At 41.1% G+C, this 15315-nt stretch overlaps 1 protein-coding gene across 2 annotated transcripts; it reads right to left on the reverse strand.

Moving 5' to 3' along the window:
* Nucleotides 1–311: 311 nt before the first annotated feature.
* Nucleotides 312–14103, reverse strand: phka2 (phosphorylase kinase, alpha 2 (liver)). Of its 2 annotated transcripts, XM_082531878.1 has the most exons (33): nucleotides 13791–14103; nucleotides 13581–13670; nucleotides 11870–12028; nucleotides 11005–11052; nucleotides 10658–10826; nucleotides 10429–10511; nucleotides 9969–10049; nucleotides 9771–9869; nucleotides 9539–9685; nucleotides 9381–9434; nucleotides 9109–9231; nucleotides 8900–8995; nucleotides 8238–8345; nucleotides 7950–8028; nucleotides 7409–7543; nucleotides 7207–7316; nucleotides 6953–7097; nucleotides 6677–6755; nucleotides 6452–6603; nucleotides 6189–6359; nucleotides 5463–5572; nucleotides 5226–5362; nucleotides 4971–5133; nucleotides 4415–4494; nucleotides 4254–4332; nucleotides 4040–4169; nucleotides 3820–3921; nucleotides 3472–3590; nucleotides 3209–3232; nucleotides 2699–2752; nucleotides 1641–1874; nucleotides 1364–1564; nucleotides 312–1283 (listed from the first exon to the last, which is right to left on the reverse strand). In XM_082531878.1, exons 2-33 carry the CDS (start codon nucleotides 13656–13658, stop codon nucleotides 1110–1112), a joined length of 3723 nt encoding a protein of 1240 aa, XP_082388004.1. In that variant the 5' UTR covers nucleotides 13659–13670; nucleotides 13791–14103; the 3' UTR covers nucleotides 312–1109. The 2 variants fall into 2 exon arrangements, with proteins under 2 accessions (XP_082388004.1, XP_082388005.1); XM_082531879.1 differs by lacking the exon at nucleotides 3209–3232.
* Nucleotides 14104–15315: the final 1212 nt, after the last annotated feature.

Consider the following 15315-nt stretch of genomic DNA (forward strand, 5'->3'; position numbering starts at 1 on the left):
TTCTTCTGTTATACAGAACTGACACCCTAATAGTGACACTGAGCCATCATTAACTGCACATGTGGTTACTCTACTGCGCTACTATTGCAAATAAAAATGTCAGCAAAAAGAGGCCTACTATCATTTCAGCAGCTGGGAAAACAGACTAGACACCCACTGCTAGTCTATGCCAAGGAAAACACCTGGCCAACTTCCACCTGTTGGGTAGTCGTTAACTTACTTTTGCTGTAAATTAATTACTACATTGCAGTCCTTTCTGTGAAACAGGAAAATGGATGTGCATATTAAAAAAGACACATGAAAGCTTTTTTTTCTTTCTTTATTTCACACTAAATGAACAAACCTTTAGTATATGTTGAGGTAAAGTTGACCAGACATATCAGTAGCATAACCCTGGAGATTTGCAGAAATAGACTGATTTTTATCTTTATACACACAACACAGATTTTTAAAAAACTGTTCCCAAACAGAGTATTGTTAGTACTAAAACATAATTGGCTGCAATGAAAACAAAATAATAAAGAACATGGAAACTATCACACTTAAAAATAAATACATGTGTTGTTATGAACGTGGTCATGTGTGAGTGAAAAGCTAATCTGTGGCACAAGTTGTATATTTTACTTGTTTTTCCCACATATCTGGGGAATTATCTCATTAATTACAGCAGAACAATAAATTACGATGTTACTAAGTAAAAAATAGAGAATAACAGCAGAAATTGATTTATGAGGAATAAGTAGTGCACATATGATTGACATTCCTCTGGTAAATGCTGAGCCTGAATAGAACTGTAACATACGATAAATTACAAGACAGACAACAGAGTAAGATTGTAAATGTCATAAACATACGTCTGAGCAGCACGTTCACAAAATAAATAGGTTTACGGTCTAGACTCACAAAGACGAAATAAACTGAAATACAGAGGTCTGCACTGGCAGCTAAGGCTACGATGTTAGAACAGTTATATGAGCGCTACACAGCTTATTAAAGAGTATACTTACAAGCACCGCATGAACAGTATGAGGTGATAAAAGTTAGTTTTATGAAACATGCCTCTTCGGGTGTTTATAGAGTCTGTTAGTAAAACACACCAGTCTGCCCATTCACTGCATCAGGCAGCTGGAACTTGGCAGGAAGTCCTGGACGTAAGTGACTGCTGCTTTGGAGAGATAGGTCATGGTGCCATAGCTACCACTAGGAGCGCTGTCGTAGAAAAAGTTGCAGATTCCGGTTGCTGGGTCCTTCTCAAGGAAATACTCACTGGCGCCGTGGGATTTCTAAAGATGAAGAGGTAACGCAGAGTGAAGCTCAGTGAACGAATACTTGCAACAGACCAAAAACCTTTCTCTGTTAGTACCTGGTCACTGAGGAAAAGGTCATTGGCCAAATGCAAGACGCGATCCACGTGGATGATGCCGCCGATGTTGTCCACGTCTACGTCCGCTATCAGGCCCACAACCATCACCGTCTCCACTAGCAGCTGCCGGTACTCTGGCTGAGGGACGTGGTTCAGCACAGATTCAACCTGCACTGCAAACTTAATCTCTCCTGCTGTCATCTAAACAGAAAACACAGAATTTAAACACACACATATGCAGGAAGTCCAAATCTGCAGCAGGTCTGCGAGTATCTACCTCTCTTGTGGTAGAAGAGGGTAACACGTATCCGTCGATGGACAGACCGTGGCACTTCTGCAGGATCTTCCACACCTTTTGGTAGAAACCCATAGGTACTCTGTTGATGGCACCATCTAGCCTGCGTCTCCTCAGCCACTGGCCTTGCCTCTCCTCCCAGTGCAGCTGGCCGTCTCCTGGACAAGTGCTCACCGGGGACAGCATTCCACTGGGAGTGGAAGGGCTACTGCACCGCTGTGGCGAGCCAAAACATGTAAAAAAGGTTGAAATATTGGAGCACTTTTTTTTTTAGCTCACCAGACCACGAAATGATAGCTTTTCCACCTTTCATGCAGTTATCCATGCATACTGACACTCCATCAAACTTGGCAAAAAAGCACTTTAGTATATATGCTGAAGGACAAGGCTGCTATTATTATATTATTGGTGTTAATGATAAATACTCTAAAGAGCTTACTAACTAGTGTTGTAGCCGTAGTAACAGCCTGATATAGCTTGTGCCTTTACTAATTATCTTCCAACCAGAAATGATACAGTATAATGTTGCAACAGCTGCCACATTGCTTCATTATGATAAACACACCCAGGGTTATTTTTGCCAAGCTATTATAAATGCAGACGTCTCCCAGACCCAGAGATTTATGATCACAAGCTACCCCAGGCTTCGGCCACAGTAGAGCCCGTGCTGATATGAGATCAAATAAAAACGTTATGTTAACGTTGTTTTTAACATAATGCAAAGAATTGGAATCTTGTCTTGATATGTACTGTTTCATCATTTATAAATAGATGAAAGTTATCAATTGAGCTCTAACACACTATACTTGTTAGTTGGGTACATTTGTGAGCGCTTGCTTTCTCATTAAAACCGTTGTTAATAATAATAGATTACAAAATAACAGCATCCTCATCCTTAAATAGGTAAAGCCACGAGTAAACTGTAAGATATCTACATAAACTATGAAATCCGAATGGAGTTTGCTTGGTCTACACATACTTCCTATTGCAACCTTAAAACAAATAAGGTGACATGAAGCAGGCGAGGTGAAATGGTTTACCGTAGAGCGAGGCGATGTGACATTGCTACTCAAGGAAAAACCGCCACTGAAGATCTACACATGGATATGGATGACAGATGACAGAGAACAGTTTGAGATGGTTCACACGGCTGTCGCACTGCAAATATGATGACGCTGGAGCCACACAGAGCAAGGGCATGAGTAAAAATGACAACAGAGCTGCGAAAATCAGCACACGAGAAAGACTGCTGTAAGCAAAACGATAGCTGGACAGGGCTGATCACAACAGAAATCCTTTAACAAACAAACCATGCCAATCCATGACCAAATGCTATAACAAGATGGGTTATGGGGGTGGGGGGAAAACAGCTTAATGAAGGTCTGGACTGGTTCATCAAACTGCAGAAAAGTTATCTGAAGTCCAAGTCTTGTTCTCCTACTGTCATGGGATGGGATGAGAGTCACTCCAGCTATGGATTTAGACTGATTTAGTCATTTAGACCAAGGTCAGAAAAAGTCACATGCTAGATATTATTAAAGCCAACCCACACTTGTAGGGCGAGAGTCATCCAGCTGCAAAAAGAGAAGAACAGTGTCATTACATTCACAGATAGATAGATAGATAGATAGATAGATAGATAGATAGATAGATAGATAGATAGATAGATAGATAGATAGATAGATAGATAGATAGATAGATAGATAGATAGATAGATAGATAGATAGATAGATAGATAAAAAGGCACTTGAAGCAGATTAAATATATATACTTAAATTACAATACTTAGAATTCTATGTCCTATTATTCCCACCTGTTTTATCTCACTCTTTAGCTTGTGTATTCCTGTGCGTTCAGTCTTTGTAGCTCCTGTGTGACCTAGTTCATGGATGGATATCGCAGGGCTAGTGGCTGCAGACTGGATTGGGCGCACTGATGGGAAAAAAAACAGGAGTCACAGATCAAAGATTCAGGATTGTTTAAGGGGAAGTCAAATAAATTTTTTCCTGATTAATCATTTTAAGTAACAAGGTTCCTGATCTGGTGTAGAATACATAGACTCTGTGTGAGAGCAACAAAATATATGACCATGATTATTACAAAGGTGTTCAGCTGTTCCTGAGGGATGAGGGATGGATGCATAGGGAACAACAAAACTCACTGCTTCTCTCCACCCCAAATTCTTTGCCACTGAGGATGTGATGCAGTAGGTTCTTCATGCCAAATGGACTCAGGCTCATCAAACTCTCTGACGCCTCCTCCCCTACAAAGACATTTCAAGCTTTTCATATTGCACACTCTGCAGACTTAATTCCTTTGCTCAACCACTCGGTTATGCGTGCATGTGCATGTGTACGTTGTGTTTGGGTGTTTTTTCCTACCAGAACAGTGCAGGCTGCGAGCTAACTCAGTGGCCATCACTTGCATGATGAGTCCTATCCTGAGTCTGAGCATGTCCCCGAACAGAGCGGGCTGGGAGCGCACATACATGGCTAGATACACCATGATTTCCTACATGACAGACACACACAGTTCAAGGCTGTAAGATTGGTGTGTGAAAAAATTATCAGTCAGTCCAAACGGTGACTGATTTACCTGAGTGACCACTGCTACACTGATGTCCTGACCACTGGCTTCGTAGATGAGGTTGTTTAACTCATCTGGCGGAAGAGGGCTGAAAAGAATCAGGACAGAGACCTTGGATTATTATTGGAAGATTTCTTCAGCCACACTGTTTTACTGCAATAACGGCTTACACTGTGATCACTCTTTCCCTGGGTTGAGGAGGTAGACCTACAGTCAGCTGCTTGTGATGGGAAATCAGATCTGTGCAGGCCTGCAGAAAGGACAAATACATGTGGAATGAATTATTAATAAATGGCCATGGACACTGTTGATCCTGTTCAAAACACACCTATTAGGAACTTCCTAAATCTTACTTGTAGCATGAGTGAGTGACTGAAGCTGTTTGTTGCAGGAGGAATAGGCTAGGTCAACAAACAGTCAGCAATGATTCAACAACACTGGATCAGAACAAGTCCAGATATCTGATCACAGTGACTGATCCACATGGAAGATACCAATGACATGGATAAAGACTGAATATATAAGTATACATGATTTATGATATATGTTTGTAAGGTCAATTTGTGGCTACATGTGGAATGGCATCATCATGCTGTTGGTGGTAGTGCTGTCTTACTACTTAGGTGTCCAAGTCAAGCACATAATCTCTGCTGCAAGTTGCTGACACACTTTGTTTAAAATAATCTCCAACCAGGTGCTAAGCCACCTTTTTCCTAAGACACTGACCTCAGCGAGGACCTCCACCCTCTTGCGCAGTATTCCAGAGATGTACCTAATGAGCCCCCACTCTTTACAGGCTCCGGCTTCTACGTACAGCTCCTCCAACAGTGATCGCACACTGACCCCACCCTGCCCAGGACCTGACAACTCCACCAGCCAATCAGCTCCTCTGCTCAAGAGAACAAAAACACACGACGGGCAATTACAAAAGCAGCATTTTTTAATCAAACGTTTGCTCTACTTTTGTCTTGATAATCATACTTCATCACATAGAGAATGTAGAGGATGTCAGCCTGGTCCTGAAGAGTGGGGCATTCTTTTAGCTGCCTGACCAATGCTTCAAAGTCTGTGTTGCCCTGAGAGTCTCGCGGCAGATGAAGATCAGCAGCAGAGTGTGACTAGTAAAGGAAAAGTGCCAGGGTTAGACAAATGTACTCATAGCAATACTCACGTCATGAGAGAAGTGAGTTTGCTGGTGGAAGGATGTGCTGTGCCTACCTTGTGCTGTTTCGCCTGTGGGCCGTGCTGAGGATGAGGAACATCAAGAAGGTTGAGAGATTTGCGATGTTTGCTCTTGACCGGAGTCACAGGCAGATACATGGAAGACTCTGAAAATACGTGTCATTAAAACGGAGCATTAAAAAGAGAGTCTCTGCTTTTTAACACACTGGCAGCTTATTACAAAAAAATGCCTTTTAAGGTCTCTGCTTTGCTGTTAAACAGGGACCTTTGCTTATTACTGGATTATTATTAGAAAATTCCTTCAATCACAGTTTTTACTGCAGTAACAGCTTGCACTGTGATGACTCGTCCCTTGGGTTCAGGAGGTAGACCAGACCTGTGCAGGTTTGACAGGCTTGACAATGGCTTAGTGTCAAAAAAATCTAACATCAGTCTTATTATATCATTACAGACTCCTTATAAAAGATGGCTGTGATAGGAGGGTGAAGCCAGTGCTCGAGTGCCATAAACCTGCCTGTCCTTCTAATGGCCAGCAGGGGGTGAAAGTCCTTGCTTAATGTGTGACCTCAGCAAACATTTTCAGTCACACTGACACTGTGCTTGTCTCAAATAAACAAAACAACCAAAACGCTCAAGACAAGGCTTCACAAAACAATTGGTGGCATTGTGGTGACCACATCCATCTTTTAAATACACACTATGGTTAGTGTATCTGCACTAGCATGAAAACTAGCATGGTCATTACATTGTTGAGAAACTCACTGGGAACGTTCAGGCCCTGGACCTGCGCCATAAAAGACAGGATGTCTCTTGTGGTATGTTCTGGACTGAAGACATGGTGCTGCCCCCTCTGGATGGGAGGAAGATGGCACTTGGTAGTGGTGCTGTGAAGGAGCTGGGTGAGGTACTGGTCAAATACATCTTCTGAGTCATCTAGAGTTAAATCGAATTGAACCATGTTTACAAACAGGACAAATTAATTGTGCCACACAACTGCTGTACAGTCTTGGACAATAAGTAATTACCCGAGGGACGACAGATATTATACTCCTCTCCATATCCATCATCATCATCGCCTCCATCCTCAAGCAATATGTCATCATTCTCTTCATCCAGGAAGCTGAGACGAGTGTGAAAAGAAGTGGTCTGGACACTGGAGACGTCTGACATCTGCACCCTGTAGTGGTCAGCCACAAACTTTATACAAAAGTCACATCATCTGTTGTTTTAAGCTATAGAGGGAAACAAACCTCGCTCCAGCAAAATAGCCATCCTGTAGTTTCCTTAGAGTTGACAGGATACATGAATCAATTGTTTCTCCATCTTCATCTAGACAGAAAAAAGATGGACATTCATCAGGTAAAAAATTAGGAGCTACTCACAGTTCATGTGTTCAGCAGTGACATCTCCTGTTTGAACATGCAGTCTAAACATCTAAGTTTATTTTTTATATTAGCTTAAAAATACAGTACATTATTAATTATATTATGTAGAACAATTACAGACTGATATGCTTTGGTTATTACCCAGCATGCTACGGGTGATTGGGAATGTGAGCGTGGGCCGCCCTGTCATCCTCCAGCAACAAGAGAGATAGGCCAGTTCGGTCCGTAACATCTCCACAATCATCTGGTTGTCCAGAGCCAGATAGAAATGGTGCTGATCCAGAAACTGAACAAAGGGGGGGCCAAGCAGAAATATAGAAATTCAAATATTTATTGTTCAATTATTAATGTTAATGTGGCTAACATAACAAGGTCACAACATGCCCTAGTTTTACCTGAGGGGTGAATATGTAAGAGCGATTTCGGATCTCGTAGAATTTGGATGTTCCCAGGACACCAATGTGTCTGTACGGCCGCCCACTCAGACTCAGTTTCTTGCTGTTCCCTGTGGCAGAGACACCAGATGGTACTCTTATTTATTTTAATATGAACACACATGCACAGGTGTACACTGTAAGGAAAAGAGTGCTCGTTTACCCAGTCTAACATAGACATGGCTCAGGATGCGAGCTGGCATGACCCTGATGGGCAGAACTTCTGCCATCGTTTGTACCTCGATCCCCAGATCTCTTAACAACTCCTGGATCTCCTCCGACTCTGCTAGAACACAAACTAAAAAAAAACAAACATATAAAAAGCAATTTAGATATTTAAAGATTTTTAAAATATATTAAAATGTTGGTAGTTCAATATCTGGCTGCTCCAGTCTGGATGCCAAATATCCTGGGGCAAGTTACTAAACCCAAGTTGCTCTCCGATGCATTTATTGGAGTGTTAGATAAAAAGCATTTAAGCATAAAAAAGTGCTTGCATGAATTGGTGTGCACAATGGTGCATTGGTGTGTACAAAAATATGCTGACTTTAGAACATCAGAAATGACTAATTTCAGAAATGTGACATTGGTTACTGAAGCTGAAAGTCCCTCTATTTTCAAAGCAGTGTTTAGTTAATATCTTGCTTAATGTACCAGACTTTAACTCTCAGCCCATATCAGTTTCCTACAAATTAATCACCAACCTTGTACCACAACATCTGGTTTGAAGCTTGTAGAGAATCTCCTGTTGAGCGGATCTATCTCTCCTGGTGCTAAAAAACCCTTAATCCGAAAAGAAAAGGCAAGACGAAGCAGAAGATTTATAACATTCGTTGAATGCTTATACGTATAAAAAGTGAGGTGGTTTTTGTGTATTGAATGTCTGTTCGAATACTGCATTATTCCCAATTTGTCTGCCATACACACAATGATAACAAACAGTTGCCTTGTGGCTAGCTAACATTTAAGCTAGTGTGTAGCTCAGGACCTACCTCAGCCAGAAGGCACCCCAAGATGTAGAGTGACTGTCCCCACATGTGTGGCAGCTGACCCATGGCTACCCTGTCTACTGAGTGAGGATTGCTATACTCCTCCTCAACCTGCAAGAGGTACATATTTTTTTGGTATCTTAATAAACAGATATATACACTGAAACAGTCCCTGTCTTTATCACAACAGGTAAACAGAACAGTAGGGAGCAGACAGAGTCTGGAGCTAATATTTCTACCCAACAGATTGACAATGTATGAGTAAAATTAGCAAAAATAACCCTTAGGTGAACAAAACTACAACTTTATAGAATATAGATGATGACAAAAAACAGGGAAAAGAGTCATTCATGGATTTTTTTTTCACATTCTGTCTCTCACAGTTGAAGTGTACCTCTGGTGCAAATTACTGACCTCTGTCATCATTTTAGGTGGGGGAACTTGCACAATCGGTGGCTGACTAAATACTTTTTTGCCCCACTGTATATCTGTCAAAATGTGGAACCATGTTTAAAAATGGCTGTAATTCCTACATAGCTAATGCAATACTTTTGTTAATACTCTTAAAACACACATTCATTTTAAAATATAACCCATACTATGGTGGTGTACAGAGGTACTAACTGCACTAACTGTATCTTGTGCTCTCCGTGAGTCTAGGATACCTTGTCAGGAGGAACAGAATAAAGTTCAGGCACCAACTTAATGCCATTCTTCCCTCTGATTAAAACACCCTCCAGTGCTTCACGGTACTCTTGCACCTGTACAAAAGCAAATTTGTTGTTATTGTTAAAAAAGCCATATCCAAAGTGACTCAATGATTGTGTGAGTACAGCAGAAAGTGCATATGAACCAGTGTCTTTGGTTGCTTTACCTGAACTTGATCACCAGCAAAAATACCATCCAGGATGAGGTAAGTCCAAAACACAGGCCACTCACACTCAATATTCTCAAATAGCTTGAGCTCAGCAGGATCATAATGCAGCCGAGATGGATCCTAGAGAGAAAGATCAGGAGCTTACATAAGCTTTCCTGCAAAAAAACATAGACATCTATACTCTTCACTAAAAAAGAGCACCTCCTCCCTGGGTTCGCTGCTGTAATGCATTTACATGTCCCATGAGCCTTAATACTAGAATATATCACCTCTTTGGGACAACGATATCCGTCCCTGATAAAGCGACAGCAGCCATAGCGACCCTGAAATAAAGCAAAGAGTAGAATTTAAAGAGCGCAGGTCAAAATACCAAACAATATACTTTTCCTTGGCAGAAATGTCCAGCTTGTTTATGCTTTGACTTCACCTGCAGTTTGCTTATGATCTCTGACTTCGTCACGGCCACCAGGTCAGCATCCTCCACAGCAAACGCAGGGAAAGAAGTAATGGACAGAAGACCAGCATCTATTTCCTTTGAAGTTGAAGCTCTTGGCAGCATGGAGCACAGAATAGACTGAAGGGGAAAAACAGCACGCTGAATACAAGAAAGACAAACAGAGGTGATGCTACCATAGCTAAAGGCTAATTAAAAATGATACCTGACAGTGTTCGACTTCATCAGGCAACACATGGATTACTGACTTTGGCCCTCCATGAGCACCAAACAGATCCAGCTCATCTATAGCTTCAAGCGCTGCCTGCAACGTGCATATGCAGATGAATCCCTATATCCATGAATGGACAGTACAGTGTATCATAAATGCTGATAATTATTAAATATCACATATCCTTTGTACCTTAGCCATTCCTACAGAGCTGGCATTGAGCTCAGGAATGCCCTGGTTAGTCTTGTCACCTCGTTCCCACATTCCATAGTCCTGCAGTGGTAAAAATGGTCATGGCTTCATTTCTTTATAGCAACTCTCCAGTACTGAAACTCATCATGGCACTGAAAAGCCTATTCCACTAATTTATCATTAAACTATGATAACAGAAACAAAACAAACAAACAAACAAACCTCTGACTTTTTACTAATAATTCTTTCATTCATTGTTTCAAAAACCTGTGGTTACACTCCTCTGAAGTCAGTCCAAAACCCAGAAGTGTTTCCAAACATCTGGACGTGTTACAGTAGAAGACTCGACATGCACATACTTTGGGAGCAGCTTTTATTCTGTGTCTTTTCATTTAACTACTCATATGTCACCCTCCAGACACCACATACCCAAACAAGACCTCGAAAAAACATTACCCACCGCTACTTTGTAGGCAGCCTCTATGTAGAAGACCAAGTTTTGGATGAAGGCTACCTCGTCCAGGTTGGAAATGATACGAAGACCTGCGGGATAAGATAACAACTATGTTCAGTTCTGTTTGAACAAAGGAAAACTCATTCTTTAATAACATGATGTTACAACACCAAGGCAAAGAAAAGGCAAAAATTATATATATACATAAAAAAAGCAGTCTGCATCACTATTGTACCTGAGGCTGTCATCTGTGCCAGCATCAGCAGGTAAATCGAGGTGGCGTCCACCTGGAGATGACCCCACTGATCATCTCTGACCACTGTGGCACAAGTGGGAGTATCATATTTGGCATGCAAGCAATCTTTTGTACTCTGGGTGTGTTTGAACTTCTCCACCTTGGCCACCTGGAAACACATGACCAAAAACTCATTGTTTTTTGTCTATAGCTTTAGCTAAGTTTATAATGAGTTTCTTCATAAGCTAATCAGCAACGTCAATAATTCCACAGTACAAAGCGACGTCATCAAGTTGTTTGTTTTGTTTGCCCAGCAGTCCAATACTCAAACCCAGGGTATATCTTACCTGTCTCATCATGCACTGCAGAAGCCCCTGCATCAGTTTCACCACACTCTGCCAGCAAACAAAAACAGCTCTATCAGTAAACGGCAAAAATCTCACCGTGATGCAATTTACTTTCTATTTCTAGCAAGCTGGAAAGGAAACAGTTACAATCATCTCTTGTAGCTCTGTGTATTTATTCTCACATTTCCCACAAGAACCCGTGGAGGGGGGCTCGAGACTTTTGCAATGTGCTGTATTCTATCAAACAGGTTAGCAAATTTATCAGCTTGGACTATTAAACACTGACTCAAAGTTACAAGAGCTAAAAATGTACTTAAAAAATTCTAACAGAACTATGAATTGGGGTTTTTTTTCATACACATTAGATAATTTTTAGCAATTCGTTTAATGAATCTTAATCAGAAACTTTTATCAGTGCTGGCCTGATTTTAAAGTTAGACATTATAACACCTTACTCTATAATTAGGGGCAGAGTGCTACTTGTTGATTGATGGCACTCAGTACATGCACTGTAGGTTGTATGTATGGGTGAAAGCCTGTGCATGTTCAGCATGTGCACTATGTTATGTCAGAATGAAATAATCCTTTCCTCTTTCTTTAATCCTCTTCTTTCTAAAGCCTACTAAAACGTTATGATCGCAGTGCTGACCAAAACAAATGTGATTCTTTTATATTCACTTTCACTTTAAGCTATTTAAGAGTAAAACAATATTTTATGTTGAGCTAATGTGATACTTTAGCTTAACTACAGCCCACATTCATTAAAGTTTTACTAAGTATTGCTATCCTCAAATATTTAACCCGTGATAACTGAAAGAATGCACAGGCCCCTTTTTCACTCGCTCTATTTATGTTGCAAACACACCTGCTCCAGTTCATAAGCTTTGGCCTTGTCTTCATCGCGGTCTGCATTCTTCCGGTAGGCCATTCCCAGCCCCCACACCGCCAGGACACTGTAAACATTATCCCTCACCCAGGCATCCTTCTTCTGCGCACTGGCAGGAAGAAGTCCTGTCACTGGATTCTGAAACCAAGACACATGTGACATGTTAACTAATAGTAAAGACAGGGGTGGTGTGAAGGATACAGTTGTGGTCAATAGTTTACCTGCACTCATCATGAGCCTGAATGTGATCATAATTGTGATTTAGGGTTTTGTTTTGTTTTTTGAGAGTTGAATGATTGTACCACAAACACAAATCTTTAACATTTCTGAGGTCAGGGCTTTGGGAAGGCCTTTACAGAAGCTCCATTCCAAAACCAATTCTGGTGTGTTTGGGATCATTGTCCCGTTGGAAAACCCAACTGTGTCCAAGTTTCAACTTTCTAGCTGTTGATCTGACGTGAAGCTGAAGAATTTGAAGATAGTCATCCTTCATTATTCCATCCACTTTGTGCAATGTACCAGTATCATAAGCAGCATTACAGCTACAGAGCATGATGCTACCACCACCATGCTTGACAGTTTGTAAAGTGTTCTTAGGTTTGAAAGCCTCAGCTTTACTCTTCCAAACAGCTCAATGTTTGTCTCATCTGACCATAACATTTTTCTCCAGAGAGTATTTGATTTATCCATGTGGGCTGGTGCAAATTTTGGTCCACCAACGATTACAACAGACAGACAGGACCCAATACACACTTTAAGTCGACGAGGCGTGATTCTTCTTTGGCTATCACAGATTCATAGCTATTATTCTTATATGTGTTATTGTGATCTCCTATGAGCAGAGCTGAAAATGAATGAAAGCATGGTCCCACTGATTACAATTCAAACTGAAATTGTTAAAAAGTATCAAAGTCCTTTGACTGAAAGTTACTGAAAGTTCATGTGTGCCCAATAACAATAATACAGCAGTTGCAGTTTATATTTGGAGGAGCCTGAGACATCAGTGTGTCACCCCCTCCTCTCTCACTAAACATATACCCCGACATATCAGTATATGCTATGCCTGGAAAGCTGATGCTGTTTCCTATCAGCTGAGTACTCTCTGGGTCACAGTTTAGCATAGACAGCTGTTGATGGTGCCTCAATGTGAGCTCAAGAGCCAGGAGATAACAGTACATAGCTTTCCAGTCCTAAGCCTGTTCCAGTGCCTGAACTTTGCCCACACTTTGTTTATTTCTGTGCAGCTCACTTTTGGCTGAACTCTAACCTATATGGGCTGCAAAACATGTCCATACCTAGAATGCTTCTGAAGGAGAAATCAAGGATATGTGCATAACTGAAATCCATAACACTGGGTCCTGGTGTTGTCTCGTTTAAAGTTTACATGACTTAAACGTTCAAATGGACTATAGTGTCTGAAATAATGTATGAAAGTATTTCATATACAACCACGTACATTCTGCAACATCTAAACTAGTACACGGGTAGTAACGCATCAGTAACTGTAATCACAGTATGCAACATACTTCATTTTGAAATAAGTGCTTCCACATTTAGATCTTGAATTATTGCTTCATTCAAACGTTTCTCAGTAACATTGCGCAAAAAGGGGCCCTTACTCCACTCCACCTTTGCGGAAGTGCTCCAGCTTTACTGCGCTGCCTCGTCTCTGGTGCATGTCTGAACTCACCTGATGGCACAGGATAGTCTCCTGGACCAGCCGGGCATAGCCGTCCAGCCGCACTCCTGAGTTACTGCGACTCCTCATCCTCTCTGATCACTGCACACAAAACGACAGTTTAAGTCTCAGCGACCGCTTAAAGCTCGGCATTTACTTCTTTGTAAACGAAGCTTCGAACACCACCGGCTCTCGCTTAATAAATTAGGTAGGCTGTCTTACCAGGCAGCGACCCATCCTCCCACTCCTGTTTCGCCGACTCGATCCCCGCAGAGGCTGCTCTGCTAGCGCTCGCTAGCCGGGTAGCATCCAGCTGTTTTTTTGACGATATCAACACGTAACATTAAGCTTGCAGCATGAATTTTCAGGCACACAGGACCACACGGCCCGGTCAAAGCGCCTGATAAGACGAGTCAGGGCTCGCAGAAGACAGGACGTGAGGTCTCACAAACACAGAGAGGCTGGAGGGCAGAAACGTCTGTGAGCGGCTGTACATCCAATCTGTAAAAGAAAAATACATTATGTTCTTGTTGTTTCCCTGCTCGACGACAGGGGGCGCCAGATCACTTTCGTTCCTTCCACTCCAAGGCTTTAAGCCGCGTATTCACTTTATTTAGAAATGGGGAAAACTGACCGAGTATCCTGCTAGTTTATATGGCTCGTATCACAAACAATAGATTTATTACATGTACTGTTGGGTTTTGGGGGGTTTATATTTTATATACAAAATGTAAATAGTTTAAGTATCTAGCTATTAAAATGCATTCAGCTAGAGTTTCCCTTTATTTCCCTCGATTTTAAAGCAGCATTAAATGAAAACACTCGTTGAGTACCACAGAACTGTACTTTTGCACATTGCTTAAAATGTAATTCATGCATTGTTCTTTGTCCTTAAAGTCATCATCACTGTAAAGAATATACAGTTGGTGTATTGTGTAAATGTTGACAGTATAGACGACTTTTTACGTATAATCTGAGAAAGATATACCAGCAGAAAAAAACACAAACAGACATAAACTTCCCTTGTTGTTTATTATTTATGTATACCAGGACTATATTACTGTGCTGTAGTGCAGATTCAGTATTTTAGTCCAGTACTCAAGTAAATGTATCTCCAGTATATCTTGATTTCAAAATCAGGGAAAGTAAAGAACAGTTAAAAGTACCATTTAATTGAAATATACATAGTTAAATGCATAAAAATATGTGGTCAAAAGATGTCATGGTAATTTGAGGCTTTTTATGATTTCTTCAAATCATAAAAAGTTGTTTTTCCAGGAATGATTGCATAGCGTATGTCTCTAATGGCTGTTAAAAAAGAAAAAGAAAAAGAAAAAACAAGAATTGGGTGTACAAGTTCATAATGATTTTGGATTTTCTGGGGGGACTGGAGTCTATCCCATCTGCCACAAGGCAAGGTGGAGTACACCCTGGACAGCTCACCCATCTGATACACAGAGACAGAAAACCATTCACACACATATAACACCTGTAGGCAATTTAGAATAACTTATCAACTTAAGCCACTAATTTGCAAACCAGCATATCACGCAAACACCAGGATAACATGCAAACTCCACATAGAAAGACCGAGACAGATGATGGATTTGAACCCCTTTCGAACATGTTTTACAGAAAACTGCTCCAACTGTCAAGCATGGTGGTGGTAGCATCATACTCTAAAGCTATTTTGGAATAATGAAGAAGGACTACTTCCAACTTTGTCAACTTCACCTCAATTGGAGAT

The sequence above is a fragment of the Aulonocara stuartgranti genome (genome assembly GCF_965226115.1).
Source record: "Aulonocara stuartgranti genome assembly, chromosome: 1".
Lineage (NCBI taxonomy): Eukaryota > Metazoa > Chordata > Actinopteri > Cichliformes > Cichlidae > Aulonocara > Aulonocara stuartgranti.